Raw genomic sequence first — 19,226 nt, forward strand, 5'->3', positions numbered from 1 at the left:
TTGGGCCTTATGCAGAGAAGGGTCTTATTTGGAGTACTGAAACTTTCTTCTAAGATAATTTCATATGTTATGTTTGGACCTCAAGAGCATGAGTTCAAATGATATTATAAACCTTCTGAAAAAGATATATACACACAGATATACATTTATAAACATGCACATATTATGTTTATCTATGTTATGTGTGATAAAGCTATTTAAAAAACAGGAGAATGATTAACTCTAGAATCAGAACAGTTATTCTTGGGTTGTAGTGAGGAGGTTGAAATTTTGATAAGCTTCACAGGGCTCCAAGGGACAAGTTAATATCTCTTTTTTAAGCTGAGTAATGAGCTTTTGGGTGTCGATTTTACATACGATCTACTTCATTTTAAAATGTGAAAAAAAGAAAGTCACACATAAGAAATGTTATATCATGAACATCTGATTTTTTTAAGTGGAATTTATCTATGGTGCCAGGAGAGATTCTAATACTGTATCAGAGCAACATTGTGATGGACAAAATGTCATAGTCTTTTTATTTTTCTTTCAGTCCGAAAGGATATAGTCCGCATCCTCCCCAGTTTAGATGTTGAAGTCAAAGACATTACTGACAGTTATGATGCCAACTGGTTTCTTCAGCTATTATCTACACAAGATCTCTTTGAAATGACCAGTAAAGAGTTCCCCATAGTGGCTGAAGTCATAGAGGCACCTCAAGGAAACGAGCTGCCCAGAAGTATTTTACAGCCTGGGAAAACCATTGTGATCCACAAAAAGTACCAGGCATCGAGGATCTTAGCTTCAGAAATTCGGAGCAATTTTCCTAAGAGGCACTTCTTGATCCCCACTAGCTATAAAGGCAAATTCAAGCGGCGACCTCGGGAGTTCCCAACTGCCTATGACCTTGAGATAGCAAAGAGTGAAAAGGAGCCTCTCCACGTGGTGGCCACCAAAGCCTTTCATCCCCCTCATGACGAGCTGTCATCCGTATCTGTTGGGGACCAGTTTCTAGTGCATCACTCACAGACGACTGAAGTCCTTTGTGAGGGAATCAAAAAAGTGGTGAATGTTCTGGCCTGTGAAAAAATCCTCAAAAAATCCTATGAGGCAACACTGCTCCCTTTGTACATGGAAGGAGGTTTCGTAGAGGTGATTCATGATAAGAAACAGTACCAGATTTCTGAGCTCTGTGCGCAGTTCCGCTTGCCCTTCAATGTGAAGGTATCTGTGAGAGATCTTTCCATTGAAGAAGACATTTTGGCTGCTACACCAGGACTGCGGTTGGAGGAAGCTATCACAGACTCTTATCTACTCATAAGTGACTTTGCCAACCCCAGGGAGTGCTGGGAAATTCCTGTCAGCCGCTCAAATATGACTGTTCAGTTAGTTAATAGTTTTTCTAGGGATGCAGGATCCGTTCTAGTCAGGACTCTGGTTGAAGAGATCACCGAAGAACAATATTACATGATGCGAAGATATGAAGGCTCTTTCTCCCATCCCCCACCTCGCCCTCCCAAACATCCCTCAGTGGAGGAAACAAAGTTAACCCCGCTCACCTTAGCAGAAAACAGGGCTGTGGGTCAGCCTAAGTCTCCCAAGGTAAGGCTATGATTTTGTAGTTTTTCCTTTTTAGGATTTTTCTTGAGGCAATTTATTTCAAGTCTCCTCTGAGTTTGTTTTTTGCTTACTTTTCTTTCTTTCATGCCATATTTGAAGTGAGCCTTTCTGATGCACAGTAGATGAATGAACATCAACAGAGCATAAGCTGTTGCAGCATTTTGTATTTTGATGCTTAACCAGTAGATGTGACAGGAAGTTTGTATTGAATTAGAGATAGCAGGGATGACATTTGGATATGATGACCCAAGTTGCCATCTCAATGGGTTTTGGTAATTAGGAATGTTTTATAAGGTGCCTCAGAAGCAAATCTCTTTTATTTTAAAGTGCTGTTCTTTTTCTAGGTAGAGTTGTTTTAATACTTCATCCAGGAAATGAGCATACAATAAACTCCCTTCTTCGGGGGGGTTACCAGTAGCATGCATCTATAACACATGTCTTCATTTTGTTTTATGTGCAGAAAGATGTAAAAATATCTTGGCAGAACTGTGTGTGAGCATACGAGCAGCTGCCCACATTCTGCCTATCTGAGGATTGTAATCTTTAACAGTTCTATTGAAAAACAAAATCAATAAAATTGCAGACAGTGTGAGATCATACCAGAATCAACAACACCATAACCATTGGAAAGATTTGGGGAGGGGATGGGGTTCAGCTTCATTTCTACTTGAAGTCTTTTCCTCATGAAAACTGCCAGCTGAATGCCTGGAAAGCACCTGCCCTTACACCACGGAGTGTAGGTCGTTTATCTGGCCGGCAGTGGTTCTGTGGTGTGCGGAAGGAGTGCATTCTGGCCTGGCAGATGTTGTGCTAGCAGCTTGGGGAAACAAAGCAATTAGTAAAACAAAGAGAGATGCTGTGTTTACTCTCTGTACTCAGGAATGATAGCAGCCTCCGGCTTCAAGTATGTGGGTATGAAAATACTTTTAATTCTGCATTTCAAAGATTGCATTCTGAGTGTATGCTGGATAAATATGGTAAGAATCTTCAAGCTCATCTTCAGAAAAAAGATAAAAGCAGCAGAAATTTCCTTTCCAGAAAAATGATCTTGAAGGAGTCATTTTAAATTAAACAATAGTTCCCAAATAATGTTGATTAACAAGCTGCTATTAATATGGAAAGTGCCTGGCTTCTCCTGTTTAATATATTTTTATTGCTGAATGGAATGATGGGAGAGATGGAATGCTGGTCTCATTTTTAGTGGAATAATCCCCCTTTATGCCGTCCCAAGGTGTTCATGCCTAAACTTCCAGAACCCGTGAATATGTTACATTAGGTGGCAAAAGGTACTCTGTACATGTGCTTAAAATTAAGGATTTAGAGATGAGGAGATTATTCTGGATTAACCAGATAGGTTTCACTCAATCACAGATCCTTAAAAGAACATTTCCCAGTTGAGGTCAGGGTCAGAGAGAGGTGCGACTCAATGGAATGGTCACAGAGAGACAGTGTTGCTGCCTTTGAAGATGAAGGAAGGGAGGGTTGAGTCAAGGGATGCAGATGGTCTCTAGATGCTAGAAAAGTTATGAAAACATTCTCCCCTAAAGCCTCCAGAAAGGAACATAGTTCTGTCAACACCTTCATTTTAGCCAATGGGGCTTGTGTAGGATTTCTGACTTACAGAACTGTAAGATAATACATTTGTTTTGTTTAAGGCACCATGTTTATGTTAGAGCAGCAGTAGAAACCTAATATAAGACAGAAGTTGAGCAGGAGGAATAAGTAAAAACTTTACATAGAAAAATCTATATTTAAGTTAGAACTTGTTTTTTTGGCAAAGTAGCTTTCTTTTTCTTTTTCTTTTTAATGAATTTATTAGCTCATGTACCCATGGAGAACCTAAGGGTACAGCTAAACTCCAGGGACAGTTGGAAGCAGGATTTTGAGTGTGGCCAAAGTGGGTCTTGCTTTTCATCACAGAGTTATTTTCACAGACTAGTTTTATTCATACAAGGAACACTACGATGATGGTTCCAGCATCATTTAGTCTCACCACTTGATAAGAATATCATCTCTTTGTTTGTTTTCAGTTTAAAAAGAAGGGGACTTTGGAGCACATGCCCATTACCTGGTTCAATCAATTCATTGGCGTCCCCAACTATAGCCAAGATTGGTGGGGAAGGGAATTGTCTCAAGAGTTGTCTCAAATGGTAGAGATAAGTGTGAAGTATGTGAAGATCTGGAGATGTCCATTACAATCAGAAAGGAAGGATTTGAAAATCCTAAATTACTAAGAAAGCATTGAAAAAATAGGTTAAAAGTTTTAAAAATGCCATTTCATAGAATGTCATATGAAAATGATCCAAGTGTTTTATTAGGAGAGAAACTCACAAAACAAGTTACGCTAGGTTACTGACTTGGAAAAACTCCCAGACCCCCTCTTGAGTTTCTCCTTTACTCACACAACTGCCACACTCACAATACTTCTGATACCAGGTATGTAAGGTTTCTGACACCAAGCAGTTTGTTGACACCAAGTGGGTGTCCTACAACTTAACTCAATTCTGACACTACTTACCTAGAGATAACATCAGATTCCATATGTTAAGGGCTCAGTCCCTCAAGACTGCCCCCCCGACTTCAGATGCTAATTGCAAGTGGTAGGTCCTCAGGTTACCTACAACTTCTGTCTGAGAAGGCTACAAATTGGAGGTTCCCACAAGCCCCTCCTCAGGTTCAGTGAATTCCCTAGCATGGCTCAGAGAACTCAGAGATTGGGTTTACTAGTTTATTAAAGGATATGATAGTTTATTAAAGAATGAATAGTCAGAGGAAGAGATATGCAGGGCAAGGTCTGGTAAGGTCCTGAACACAGGAGCTTCTATCCTGTACATTTGGGATACTCCACCCGTATGGATATGTTTGCTAACCTGGAAGCTGTCCAGATCTTATACTTTTGGGATTCTTATGGAGGCTTCCTCACGTAGGGATGATCAATTATTAACTTCATTTCCAGTCCCTCTCCCCTCTTTGGAGAATTCTGGAGTGGACAGTTGGGGAGTGCTGAAAATTCCAACCTTCAAATTATGGGGTGGTTTTTCTGATGACCAGCTCCCATCCAGAAGCCCAACTAGAGTCACCTCATTAGAACAAAAAAATATTGCTACCACCCGGGAAATTCCAAGGGATTTAGGAACTCCATGTCAAGAACGAAGGATAGAGACCAATATATATATTTTCTAGGATCTTACAGTTACTAAAATAAAACTAATGCAATCTTTGACTAAATTCATATGTATAGGATTCCAGATCAACTTAATAATTCCTAACTGCTTGTTCACTGGTCAGACCCCACATGGATTCTTTAGTCTATTTCTGAGTGTCACTTCTTCCTCTTTCATGTTTTTAAGACTTATGTATTTCAGAGAAAGAGAGCTAGAGAGCGCACAAGTGGGAGGGGCAGAGGGGGAGAGAGAATTTCAAGCAGATTCCATGCTGAGCATGGCTAAGTGTGCATTCTTATTTTCTGTTACAACATTGTCTGAGAGTCAAAAGGAGGACAATTTTGGTTAATATGTGGGAATAGATTTCTTGTCCCCTAAAAGACAAAAGCAGAAGCTAGGAAACCCTAGGTCAGTGATGTTATCAGGACACTTGCACTCGGTTGAAAGTTTATCAGTCAAATTGAGAAGGGTCTATAATTCTTTGTTTATAATTAGTTTCATTAATGCTAGTGTGGTAGATAAAGAACTATATTTTCTCTGAAATCACTTTAAAATGGCAGAGAATGCTATAATTTCCCTGTTCTCAGACCTACTGACCTCATTTTCAACACTTTTTCTTACCATGAAGATAGAAATCTGCTTAGTGGATCATTTTTGGAATACAAACAGAAGCTCTGTCAGTTTCTGCATAATCTACTTGACAAGTCTTGCAACCAACTATTTCTTATCATCACAGTGTCATCCTTTCATATATTTCTTTTATGTTTCTTCTGATACCTACATTAAAGCTCTTCTATCTATGTATGCTTTTAGAAGTGATTGGTTAGAACACTTTTTATACTCCACAGGCAGGAAGCAGCCATTGAAAACAAGCCTCTAAGATTTTGACTTGCATATGGAATATTGCTTTAAATTCAGAGAACAGTTTGTAAGGGCTGTTCAGAGTTTAAATATTCAAACCCACTTAACTCCTTAAAATACCTTATTCTATATGTAGAGTATCAGATTCCTCATTATGTAAGTTTACTTATGCCTTCCCAGTGGGTCATTACTTTTCCTAGATCATTTCTTGCTCTGTGAAACAACAGGACGGATGCATGTGCTACCTGAGAGTACAGGTATGCATCACCAGTGATGAACGCTACAGGTTCATCTAAGAAGTTTAGAAATTGAGAATATATGAGGACAGGTTATAGGAACTAGGATAAATAGAACTGTTTTCCAGGGTAGAATTGCAGCTGCTCTCTAGCTTGAGCAATGCCTAGAATAAGGAAGGATCGATGATAGTAGCACTTTGAGAATTATAATATGGATATGAACAGGGGCAGGTGAGGGATGTGGGGGGGGTAGATATCACCAGAGATGACAGCACATCTCGAGGCCTTGGAAGTTTTACATGGAAGGACTTTATTGTTGTTTTGAAAACGTGGTAGCTGTTAGGGGGAATTAAGGTTGGGATCTGAACAAAGGGATGAGAATGTACAGTGACCCCTCAACATTCTCTTTGGGCTTATGACAATGTAGACGTAGTATCTTTAAGATCTTTGCATTCTGTTTCTTAATCAGATGAGAACAGTATTATAAAATTATTAATAAATGGCTGGGCTTAACATTGTTTACTAAATGGGAATGTTGTGGGGCAGACTCTCCTTTCCTGAGGGTTAGTTCCTATGTCAGAAGTAGTTTCAGATAGTTTGAAAGAACATGTACTCACTGGGGTTTTTGCCTGTCATGAATATATATGGCTATGACTTCTGAGTGCCACATAGGAGAAATGTAACTTCTGTATTCCAATGAAAGGGCCTATAACCAGATAGAAAAACAAACCTTTGGTTGAAAGATGAGATATTCCACTCCTTCGGAGACTGCACCTGGGACCAGAAATCTTGCATTTCACTAACTCTGTTTGGCCATTTAATGCCCAAGTGTCCACTTTGCTGCCGGAATTTCTAGATTTCTGTCGGACAAGAACACCCACAGGAGACATTAAGGCAAAGAGCAAGGGAGGCAGTAATGGCAAGGTAGTGTGATTTGAGCAGAAAACAAACCCGGTACCAGAATTAGATGAGAGCTGAAAAAGGCAGAGGGAAGCAGTAGTTTCTGGGAGGTGCAGAGAGAACTCTTTACCAGCTACTGCTGGGTGCTAAGGCTCACTTCTAATCCGGTGTGACAGTGAATCCAGCTGAAAAGTGTTAAAGAAATCATGCTCCTAGGGTAAATCTATATCGTTAGAGAATAGTATTATATCCTCTGCTTTGTTTTTGTTAACCTGATGTAGTGTTAAGACATTAAGATTTGTAACCAACTCTGCACCTCTGAAGATTGATACCTATCTACTCGCGATGCATTCTCAGTCTAACGTAGAAGCTGTAAGTCTGTTTCCCTGTAAATAGGGGAAAGTTATGTTTTAGCAGTCTTCAGAGACCAAAGGCAAAGATGGTAGAACATGGGCACACTTAAAAAATTGGGATTTTAAATCTGAGAAATAAGAAAGAGGGAACTTATGATCTTCCTTTAAAAAGTTGACAAATTTAGCATATTTTCAGCAGGTGTTTGAACTGTCCTCAAGGTTAAGGGTTTTGAGTTGCCCAAGATCTGTAGCCTAATTTAAAGGCATGAGCCTGTAAACAGCCAACTATAGTAAGAGCAAGTAAAAAAGGTGGGAGGAGAAGGGAAAGGACGAATAAAGGAAGTGCTGAGTTGAAAATCAGCCAAACTCAAGTTCCAGTTGAAACCCTGCAGGCAGAACTCTGTACCCAATGGGAAATGTAGAGTAGTTGTAAACTCTTTTTGTGCTTCTGGAAGTGAGAGAGTAAACAGAACTTTTAAAGGTTTCCTCTGGAATAACATGTACTATATTAATACTTCTAGCGGGATAGCCAAAGAATGGCTTAAATGACTTTTAAATGAAAAAAGAAAATGGGTTAAAATCAGGCATTAAGGAGACATGGCTTGATTTTCAGGAAATGTCAACCAAAAAAATGAATGTTATTCAACTAATAATAAAATATTCATTTTTTCTAGAGAGTTTATGTCCAAAGAACACTGTTTTCTTCCTCAGAGGCTGAAGTGTACTCCTACTCCGAAATACTTGAATTAACCAAAATTTTGGCCCTCTTTGAGTTTTCAACTGACAACGTTCTCAGCAGGGGAGTGAGGAAAGACTGATGAAAAACATTAGTGAATACTGCTCCTTCCCTCCCTTTCCCATCTGTGGAGTCAAGAACTAAAATATACCACCAAATATGTGATTATCACATTTTCAGTGTTAATGGTTATTATTTTTTAGCTGCAAAAAGAAGTCATTTAAAAATTTGTTTATTATCCCAATGGATTGACAGAATGATTGAATGAAATTTATAGTAAATCATTTCACATTAGATTTCTGGTTTTTACGAAGATTAGGATAGTTTTCATTTTTTTAAAAACATTTGTAACATGGAAATCCCTGTTTAGAAATGAGCAGCTATCACTGAAGAATCAATGATTTGAAATACTCAGTGCACAATATGTATAAAGTAAGGGAATTTGAATTGCCAACTTCCTATAGTCCCTATAGGGATTCATTGATTCATTGAGTTGAGTGTGGGCCCACTAGATATTTAAATACTGTTCTTTGAGCTCACTTCCTTTAGTGTTGTTTTTAAATTTTCAAAAAATCTAAAGAGTAGGTGGAGAAATCTAGAGGAGTTTTCCAGTTTTCCAGCTGGCTTTGCAGTTTCAAAAACTGATTTATCTGAGTTTTCCATTACTATATCAGTTCTGAATTTATTTTAGAATAAAAACCTTACCTAGAAATAAATTGATAAGACATAAGCTATATATTTGAGCAAATATGTTTTGCTACAACTCACAGTTTCTTATAAGTGAACCATTACTTTTAATCTTTTGGTGGTGTTTCCAGACCTATATAAATGAAAACATTTATGTTTTGCTTCCCAAACCAAATTTCCTGGGTAAATGTTAAGATAGAAAATGAGCACAAGAGTGCTATGAAAGAATGCATAAGGTTAGGCCTCCTAAAATCAGTATTTTTTTAAAATTTGAAAAGTAGAAAACTCAAGAAGAAAAAGATTTACCTCAATACTAGAGGAGAGTAGTAAGTAAAAATGAACATAGAATTTAAGAGAGTAGAGGGTCCATAAAAACTCTAAAAATTCAAAGAGAAAGAAATGATTCATACTAATGCATTATTTAAGGACAGACTCAGCCAGCCTATTACAGCACTAAAATTTTTTTTGTCATACTTCATCCAGAATCTAACTTCAATATGATCATGATGTCTTGGAAAACCTCTACCTAGTACTTAATTATCAATATATACTTCTAAAAGAACAAGTTGCTTTTAGCTATTTTGTAAGATATGCCATTGTTTAAGATATTTACCATGAACCAGTCACATAGCTAATTTAAAATCTGGTGAGGAGAGAAAAACATTAGAGGAAATCCTGTAAGATCATAAGGCCATTTACTACAAAATTAGCCGAATGGAGTAAATATATATATATGTTTATATATATATATCACAGACCACAAGAACTGTATAATAATATTTATGCAAAGAATTGTAAAGGGCTGATTGTAAAATTGTGGAGTAAAATAATATATAAAAGCAAGAAATATCCATTCTCCTAGTGTAAGAGATAAGAACGTAGTTTTAACTTGTGATGTTAAGCTTATTTAGATCACTAAACTTTATATGCCATTTGTCCTTAATGGAAATTTGTTGTTTCCAAATCCTTTCCAAACCTTAACTAATGTTTAACAAGTACATGCTTACTAGTTGTGAAATAGGATAAAACACAAGGTCATATGAATTATGTAATCCAAGGATGGGAATTGCCCTACCCAGATATTTTCCTCTTCATTGTCTCTGGTTCTAGCTTCTCCCCTGAGCTGTAATCATTTCTGTATTTTTCCATTTGCACTAGACTCTTCTCGAGCCAAATTTGCTCTCACAGGGTTGACAGGCATCCTGTGTTCAATAAAATACCATAAGGTCTATGATTCAAGCTGCTCAGTGTTCCGTAATTAAAAAACTACTTGCTCATGAACTCTTTCTTTGTTCCTGGCATTATGCTAGGTGCTTACATGTATTATTATCTTATTTAATCTTTCACACAGCTTCATGAAATGGGTGCTGTTATTATCCCTATTTTGCAGATAAGATGAATGAGGCTGAAGGTTATGTAATCTATCCTTGTTGGCAAATTTTGTTATCAATCCTTAGTCCTCATATTATTTTTTTTTAATTTCAGTATAGTTAACATACAGTGCAATATTAGTTTCAGGTGTACAATATGGTGATTCAACTTCCAGACATCACCCAGGGCTCATCACGTTGAGTGCATTCCTGAATCCCTATCACCTGTTTCATCCATTCCCCCACCTACTTCCCCTCTGGTAACATCAGTGTGTTTCTTATGGTTTGGAGTCTGTTTCTTGGTTGCTCTCTCTCTTTTTTCTTTTACTCATTTGATTTGTTTCTTAAATTCCACGAATGAGTGAAATCATATGGTATTTGTCTTTCTCTGACTGGTTTATTTCGCTTAGCATAATACGCTCTAGCTCCATCCATGCCATTGCGAATGACAAGATTTCATTCTTTTTTATGGCTGAGTGATATATATATATATATATATCATATATATATATTAGCATAATACGCTCTAGCTCCATCCATGCCATTGCGAATGACAAGATTTCATTCTTTTTTATGGCTGAGTGATATATATATATATATATATATATATATATATATATATATATATATTATCCATTTATCTATCAACGGATACTTGGGCTGCTTTCATAGTTTGGCTATTGTCAATAGTGCTGCAGTAAACATTGGGATGCATGTGTCCTTTTGATTTAGTATTTTTGTATTTTCTGGGTAAACACCGAGTAGTGTGGTTATTGGATCACAGGGTAGTTCCATTTTTAATTTTTGGGGGAACATCCACACTGTTTTCCACAGTGGCTGCACCAGTTTGCATTTCTACCAACAGTGCACGAGGGTTCCTTTTCCTCCACATCCTCACCAGCACTTTGTTGTTTCTTGTGTTTTTTATTGTAGCCATTCTGACAGGTGTGAGATATCTCCATGTAGTTTTGATTTGCATTTCCCTGATAAGTGATGTTGAGCATCTTTTCATATGTCTGTTGGCCATCTGTATGTCTTCTTTGGAAAAATGTTCATGTCTTCTGCCATTTTTAATCGGTTTATTTTGGGGGGTGTTGAGTTGTGTAAGTTCTTTTAGAGGGAACATACCTCAACATAATAAGGGCCATGAAAAATGATTGAAATTGAAATTGATATGAAAAATTATATGAAAAATCCATAGCTAACATCATACTCAATGGGAAAAACCTTAGTGCTGTTCCCCTAAGGACAGGAACAAACAAGGATGTCCACTCTCACTCCTTTTATTCAACAAACTACTGGAAGTCCTAGCCACAGCAATCAGACAAAAAGAAATAAAAGGCACCTGAATTGGTAAAGAAGAAGTAAAACTTTCATTATTTGCAGATGACATGATACTGTGTATAGAAACCCTGAAAGACTCCACCAAAAAACTACTAGAACTGATAAACAAATTCAGTAAAGTTGCAGGATGCAAAATCAATATGCAGAAATCTGTTACATTTCTAAACACTAATAATGAAGCAGCAGAAATCAAGGAAACAGTCTCATTCACATTTGTAAAAAAAAAAAAAAAAAAAAAAAGCAATTAGATACCTAGGAATAAACCTAACCAAAGAAGTGAAAGACCTGTACTCTGAAAACTTTAAAACACTTAGGAAAGTAATTGAAGACAACACAAAGAAATGGGAAGACATTCTATGTTCATGGGTGGGAAGAACAAATATTGTTAAAATGTCTATACTACTCAAAGCAATCTACACATTTAATGCAATCCCTGTCAAAATACCAACAGCATTTTTCACAGAACTATAACAAACAGTTCTAAAATTTGTATGGAACCACAAATGACCCCAAATAACCAGAGCGATCTTGAAAAAGACAAGCAAAACTGGAGGTATCACAATTCCAGACTTACATTATGAAGCTATAGTAATCAAAACAGTTTGGTACTGGCACAAAAGCAGACACATAGATTAATAGAACAGAATAGAAATCCTGGAAATAAACCCACAATTATATGGTCAACTAATCTTCAACAAAAGAGAAATGAATAGACAATAAGAAAAAGACAGTCTCTTCAACAAATGTTGTTGGGGAAACTGGTCAGCCATGTGCAGAAGAATGAAACTTGACCACTTTCTTACAGCATATACAAAAATAACTTAATATGGATTAAAGACCTAAAAGTGAGACCCGAAACCATAAAAATCCTAGAAGAGAGCCAGACAGTAATGCCTCCGACATCGGCTATAGCAACGTTTTTCTAGAATGTCTCCTGAGGCAAGGGAAATAGAAGCAAAAATAAACTATTGGGACCACGTTAAAATAAAAAGGTTCTGCACAGTGAAGGAAACAATCAACAAAATTAAAAGGCAACCTCCTGGACGGGAGAAGATTTTGCAAATGATATATCAAATAAAGGGTTAGTATCCAAAGTCCTCGTATTATTTGAATATGAAGCAGTAAGTGGCATAGTTGAACACTCCCTCCTTTTTGAAATCCATTCTTTGTTTTCTGGAACATCATGCCCTTCTGGTTTTCTTGTACTGTAGTGGTTGAATTTCCTTCTGGATTTTTGACTGTCTTTCCCTCTTGTGGTCTCCCTTAACTGTAAGTATCTGAGTGCTTTAGAGCTTAATCCTTACTTAGTATCATCTCTCTCCAGGCTCACTTTTTAAGTCCACATCCCTACTCACAAATTCTTTATTTTATACCTATAAAACGGCTCTCAGAATTAGTCACATGTATGGATTCATTAAGAAAAGCAACTGGAAATGGGCTCATATTTTTCCTTTAAAATCTACTTTAATGTGCTTAGATGTCATCTTCTAAAAAAGTTCAGTCTTTGAGAGATGGTAGCCTATGACATTGTGTCTGGTCTGTTGGAGTTATCAGAGGTGAGAGAAGTGATCAGGTGAAGATAGACACTTCCTTCTGATGTTATTCATTTGTAAATGTAGGTTTATCATGCTTAGGATTTTTTTTTTTTTTAACTGCTCCAGTGATGGCAAAAAACTGTGTAAGAGATGTTAGAATTTTAGGGAAGGCCTAAGTTCATTCCTGGAATCAGTAGAAAACTTTTTAGTAACGATTCAAGTTTCACTGAAATAAACTTAAGGAGCTGGACCTCAAACAAGGACTAGGACCAGTAATTTTGGAATTCCACACGAAGTAGGAGAGACTGTCAAGCCTTTTCTTCATCAAGGCAGATAGGACCCTATTAAAGAAAAGAGGACTAATAAGGATCAATATGTTAAAGAGCTCAGAATAATCGACACATCCTTAATAAGCCGAGAAAAATTCGGAGTATATTACTGCTACATAGAGGAAAACTAGAACTACATAATTGCAATAAATATTGAGGAGAAAGATTTAAAATCTGTTGTTTGCATTTCTTTAGATATTACTCTAATTGTGTATTTTATGTAAAATGCTCTTAAATTATTTATACCTATAATTATTTTAAAATGTTAAGATAGTGATTATTATTATAGTTGTTTACACTTATTTTAGCTCCATAGATGTAAAGCCTTAATTGTGTGCCATTTGCTGTGATAAGCACTGGAGACACATTAAGAGAATGAAGCACAGTATCTAAATTCAGGAGACTTTCTGTCTAATGGATTAGACACAGGAAGATAATTTCAGTATGAAAACTGGAGAGAAGAATGCTATTAGTTGGAGAGTGAACGGATTTGGGGGACAATTTATTATGATCTATCAAAAATTAGGATTGAGCTCAGAAAAGGATATTCAGATGTCCAGGTTGAAGTAAGTGAGTTTAGACAAGTAGAATTAGTTAGATGTACAGCGGTGTTTACTGTGATCCAGCCAGAAGGAACGTCAGGTGTTGGTGATAGTGTGTAGACATAACTCTATCAGGATCCTGGAGAGGTTTATAATGGCTGTAGTATTCAGCAATATTATGAGGGTGGAACAGCAAGTAGGGCCAGATCTGGAAAAGTGTGTCATTACCAAGTTTCTTAGCTCAGGTTCATAAGTAGTTTGGTTCACTTCTTAATCATTCTGTTCCTGATGAGGAATGCCACTTCCTCAATATCAGCTTCCTAGGTTCTCTGCAACATTGTGCTCTCCCAGTGTTCAGGGCTCAGTCTTCACGTTACCTTTGCCTGGCTCAGCCATCAGGTGATTGCATGACTATGGACCAGTCTGTCCTTGGCTAATTTCCTAAAGATTGCTGACTATGTTCTTGGGGACTCCACCCATCATCCTTTCATCTTTTTTAGTCATTTCTTCCTTTCTTTTTATTTTCCTTTCTTTTATTTGCCAAGAGGTACTTTTTTTTTGTTTTTTGGGTTTTTTCCCCCTGTACTTCCACTCCTTTTTTGACAACAGACCCTAGTGCCCCATTAAGCCCACAGCTTAGCACCTGAAACAAGCTAGTTCCCATTTTCACCTCCCCCTACTAAAAGAAATGCTGCATTTTATTATTCTAGCACAGACGAGAATGAAGACCAACAAAATCAGTTGTATTCCATATTAAAAAAAAATAGTCCTTCCTTAAACTGGTCTATTTTTTAAGGAATTTGTACTTTCTATAGAGGATAGAGAAAAAATGGATGGTATTTTAGAGTTCCCAGTAGGGAGATAATAATAAAATTTCTATTTTAGATACAAAACATCTAGAAAAGTCGGGGCGCCTGGGTGGCACAGCAGTTAAGCGTCTGCCTTCGGCTCAGGGCGTGATCCCGGCGTTATGGGATCGAGCCCCACATCAGGCTCCTCCGCTAGGAGCCTGCTTCTTCCTCTCCCACTCTCCCTGCTTGTGTTCCCTCTCTCGCTGGCTGTCTCTATCTCTGTTGAATAGATAAATAAAATCTTTAAAAAAAAAAACATCTAGAAAAGTCAAGTTTGTAGAGACAGAAACAGATAAGTGGTAGCCTAGAGTGGTGGGTAGCAGCAGAGATGAACTACAAACAAGTGTGAAGGAATTTTCTGGGTGAGGAAAATGGTTGCCCAACCCTTTAAATTTATTAAATTCATTGAACTGTACACTCTGAATGGTGAAAAAATCTATTATACTTAAATAAATTCTATTAAAATGTCCATTTTGGAAAATCTAACTATCGAGCAGATAAACAATTCAAATAGAAGCAGAGAGAACAGTTAGAGAGCCAAAGTACCAATATCAGAGAGAGAGAAATGACTGCCTCTGTGACTGGAAGACAAATATTCAAGAGGTTTTTAGGAGATGGTGTTTGTACGACATGTGGTTGACAAAGTGTAGGGAATAAGAAAGGCACAAAATAAGGAAAATATCCAGATTTCTGACATACGCATCGTCCTGGATGGTGGTGAAACTCATTAAATAAGGAGCTCAAAACACAGATAGATAGAAGGGTGGTTTTGCAGGGGAAGATAAGAGTTTAGTTTAAAGTATGCTCAGTTTAAAATGTCTGTGAGATTCTGAGCTGAGATGTCTAGTATGAAGTTAACGATGGTCTATAGTTGAGGAAAGAATTCCAGGCTGAATCTGGTGATTCAAGTGTCAGCAAATATAAATGGTAAATGAAGTTCTGTGAGAGGATGAGATGAAGCTGGAGAGTGTGTAGCTCATGAGGAAAAAAAATGTACTTCTATGAGGAAATCCAAAATATAAGGGACAAAAGTCTTTTAATTACAGAAAATTACAGTGTATGTCTATTTTGGGGTGAGTGTAATTTTCCCTTATCCCTCAAAGTAGAGGGAAACCAGATAGTAGTGAACAATTAAAAGACAGCTATACCATCTTAAAAAAATTATTCATATTAGTCTTCCGTCTGTGTTTCTTATCTTTATGAAGGCTGCCAGTATCTACTGAGTAGCCTAAAGCAGACATCTAGGAATAGTCCTTCCTATTTTTTCCTCTTCCCATGTATCAGTCATTAAATCTTATGGATTCTACTTCTTTAACATTTTAAAATATATACCCTCCTTCTTCAGGTCTTCATCATTTCTCTTCTGGGATTATTGAGACCATCTCCTAACTAGTCTTTTTATGTTTGGTCATATTATATTCAAATTTATTATCCACATCACTGATGTAGTTAACATTATAAAAGAAAAATCTTACTGTGTGATTCTCTTGCTAAAAATTCTTTGTGACTTTTCTTTAAATTTTTTATCATCTGTCCCTTATTTGTTTCTCAAGCCTTACTTCTCTCCATACCGTACCTCACATTTTTACTTCACCATAGTGAATTTGCAGTTTGCAAAGACTGTATTCTCTCCTAAGTTCCCAATCTTTCCAAATGGAATTTTGTAATTTTTATTTGTTTTTAACAACCATTTATTGGGGACTTACTAAATTCTAAATGACTAAATAATTCTCATTAAATCCTTTCAGTGTCCATATAAATGTTATTATCATTCCCAATTTATAGACAAGGAGACTGAGGCACAGAGAATAATATCCCGTGGAAAGAGACCTATCAGTAAGTGTTAGAGCTAGAATTCTACACTATCCTTTATCCTTCATCTAAGTTACCTTCTGTTGTTACCTGTTCTAAGGAAATTTCCTTGGCACTCCACCTTCCATCCACTAATTCACAAGTCTATGTTTGGTACTCTTAATTTGGGTTTCCATATCAGGCCTTACAAACTGTTATATAGCATTTACCATAAAGTGTTAGAACAGCACTCTTACTTATCTGTCATATTCATTAGATACTGTGCTTCTTTAGGCCTAGGGATATATATGTAAATATAAATAAATAAATAAATAAATAAATAAATAAATAAATAAATTTCTATATATTTATTTATGTGTACTTGCTTCCTTGGTGTTTTATTAAAGCTCCTTGTTCAGAACAGGCACTCAATAAATATTTCTGAGAGGGAGGAAGGAAAGAAGGGAAGAGGGAAGAAAGTATTTTTTTCTAAGTAAACTCCTTTGTGTCCATATATTAAAAAGAGTCCTCAAACCTGTCACATTTTGGGGTATTTTTCAGACTACTGGTTCTTAATACTTCTAGGTGGAAGTATGAAATTTTTATGAAGCCAAACCTGTTAACCTTTTCATTTGTACTTATTTTATTGCTTTTATACTTACTTTTATTGATTTTACATTGATCCAGTACATGTCTCTCAATTCTATTTAGGTCTAATATTTTTTAAAGATTTTATTTATTTATTTATTTAGTGCCTGTGAATGGGGGGAGGGGCAGAGGGAGGCAGACAGAATCTTAAGCAGACTCTGCACGGAGCATGGAACCAGATGTGGGGCTTGATCTCACGATTGTGAGAGCATGACCTGAGCTGAAATCAAGAGTCAGATGTGTAACCAACTGAACCATCCAGGCACCCCTAGTTCTAAATTTTTTAGCATTTGATTTCATGTATATACTTAATATGTATACATATATGCATACATACATAAGTATGTGTTTGTATATGTGCATATATGTGTGCATGTGTGTGTATATATTATAATATGTATTATACACTGTGGAGCTCCCATCTGACTTTTATTATGAAGGTAATTCAAAAATATCTCAATGCCATTTGTTAAGTAATTATTCCCAATTTTTGGATGTTTTCTTTAGCATATAAAATATTTCTTTATATATAAATCTGTTTCTGGGTTATTCATTCTTTTTCAGTGATCTTATATTTTCAAATCAAGATTACATTTTAAAAATAGGATCCATTATTATGTGTTTGTATATATTCTTTTTAAATGGTTTTAAGAGTAAGGCATGTTATTTTAGGAAATAGAGAAAAACAACAGAAGAAAAAAATCACCAGTAATCTTATCACATGAATATATTTTCTATAAATATTATATTTCCATTATTCACTAACATAGACTCAGACACACATACATGTATGATTCTGTATTTGTATCTGTGATAAAGTGATATATGGACATACATGCATATGTATACATGTGTGTAGTCTAACAGATTGTTACATTTGACTCTTTGCCCTGAAATTATTCCAGAGGCCCCAAACCTCAGAACTGAAGGTGAGCCCATGAACCTCCACATTTTAAAGTGAGTTGCTAGACTGTCTATGCAGGACTTGAAAGATGAAGGTCGTACAGTCGGTACCAATAGCATTAGCCAGTCTTGCATCTTAGAAGCCAGGAGCAAATGTTCTATAGGTGGTAGGGCATTTTTCCTCACTGCAAGTCAAGAAAAAGAAAAGTTAAGAAGCTGGCAAGTTGAGGAAAGATTTGTTTTGCAGAGAGTTAATCATACCCTGTGGAGATTTTATCCCCAGCATTATGGATAAAGAAAGTTGAGTTTTTCTTTCTCAAGTTATGTGATCTTCAAGTGATCCCTTTGAGGGTCTTGTCACTGGGCTGTGGGAATTTGAGGAAAATAACTGACATTTGACCCTTATCTACAAAGTCTAAAGGTAAGAGGCTATAACTGAAGATTTCTCCCTTCCGGGGTAAGTGGTACTGAGAGTAAACTGTGCTTGCATCAATGGCAGAGCAAGTGGGTTCTCTGAAGACAAGATGGGAACTGGAGAGAGGGGAGGGACCTTAAACAATAGATGTATTTCCTGAAGTCCAGGACCTGAGGGTGATAGTTGTAAGTGGCTAGCCTTGGGCAAAGATCTTAACAGTGTGATTACCAATTGGGATGGTTTCTAAGTAATCTGCTGAAGTATCCCAGGAACGGATGGGGTCAGTTTTTAACATTTGCCATGCCCAAATTACAGAATAGGAGCAACCCAAGACCTTTCTCCTTATTCTCTTTTCTCCTTAGACCCTACGCTGGAGAAGTAAAAAAGAAATTAGTGAGTAGAGGAAGGAGATGGAAAGAGCTAATAATTAAGTCAACCACATTTTCTCCTCTATTTGTAGATTTGGAATCCTCTCGGGAGATTAAGCTACTACAGGAAGATGCTTTAAATTAGAGAAGCTCTTTGAGCTTTGGTTATTATACTAAACTGGACTGGATCTAAGAGGCCAAGCCACAAATGTGGATTTGTATAAACTACTTGTTCCTTAAAAGCTATGGGAGGGACGCCTGGGTGGCACAGCGGTTAAGCGTCTGCCTTCGGCTCAGGGCGTGATCCCGGCGTTATGGGATCGAGCCCCACATCAGGCTCTTCTGCTATGAGCCTGCTTCTTCCTCTCCCACTCCCCCTGCTTGTGTTCCCTCTTTCTCTGGCTGTCTCTATCTCTGTCGAATAAATAAATAAAATCTTAAAAAAAAAAAAAAAAGCTATGGGATTGCCTTAAGATTTTATGCAGAGTTAGAACAACCTCCAGTTTGCAGAAACTTGAAGGGATATAAACGAATGAAGTTGGTTCTTTCTTATACCCTATCAAATCCAATTTGCTCAAAAATTGCGTATATAAG

The 19,226-nt window shown here is 36.9% G+C and overlaps 1 protein-coding gene across 1 annotated transcript in view; it reads left to right on the forward strand.

Moving 5' to 3' along the window:
• THEMIS (thymocyte selection associated) overlaps positions 1–19,226 on the forward strand; it is a 178,843-nt gene that overhangs the window by 92,329 nt on the left and 67,288 nt on the right. The window contains exon 4 of the mRNA XM_026504775.4: positions 533–1,581. Within this exon, the coding sequence (XP_026360560.1) occupies positions 533–1,581 (1,049 nt within the window). The remainder of the gene's footprint in view (positions 1–532; positions 1,582–19,226) is intronic.

The sequence above is a fragment of the Ursus arctos genome, unplaced genomic scaffold (assembly GCF_023065955.2).
Source record: "Ursus arctos isolate Adak ecotype North America unplaced genomic scaffold, UrsArc2.0 scaffold_13, whole genome shotgun sequence".
Taxonomy (NCBI): domain Eukaryota; kingdom Metazoa; phylum Chordata; class Mammalia; order Carnivora; family Ursidae; genus Ursus; species Ursus arctos.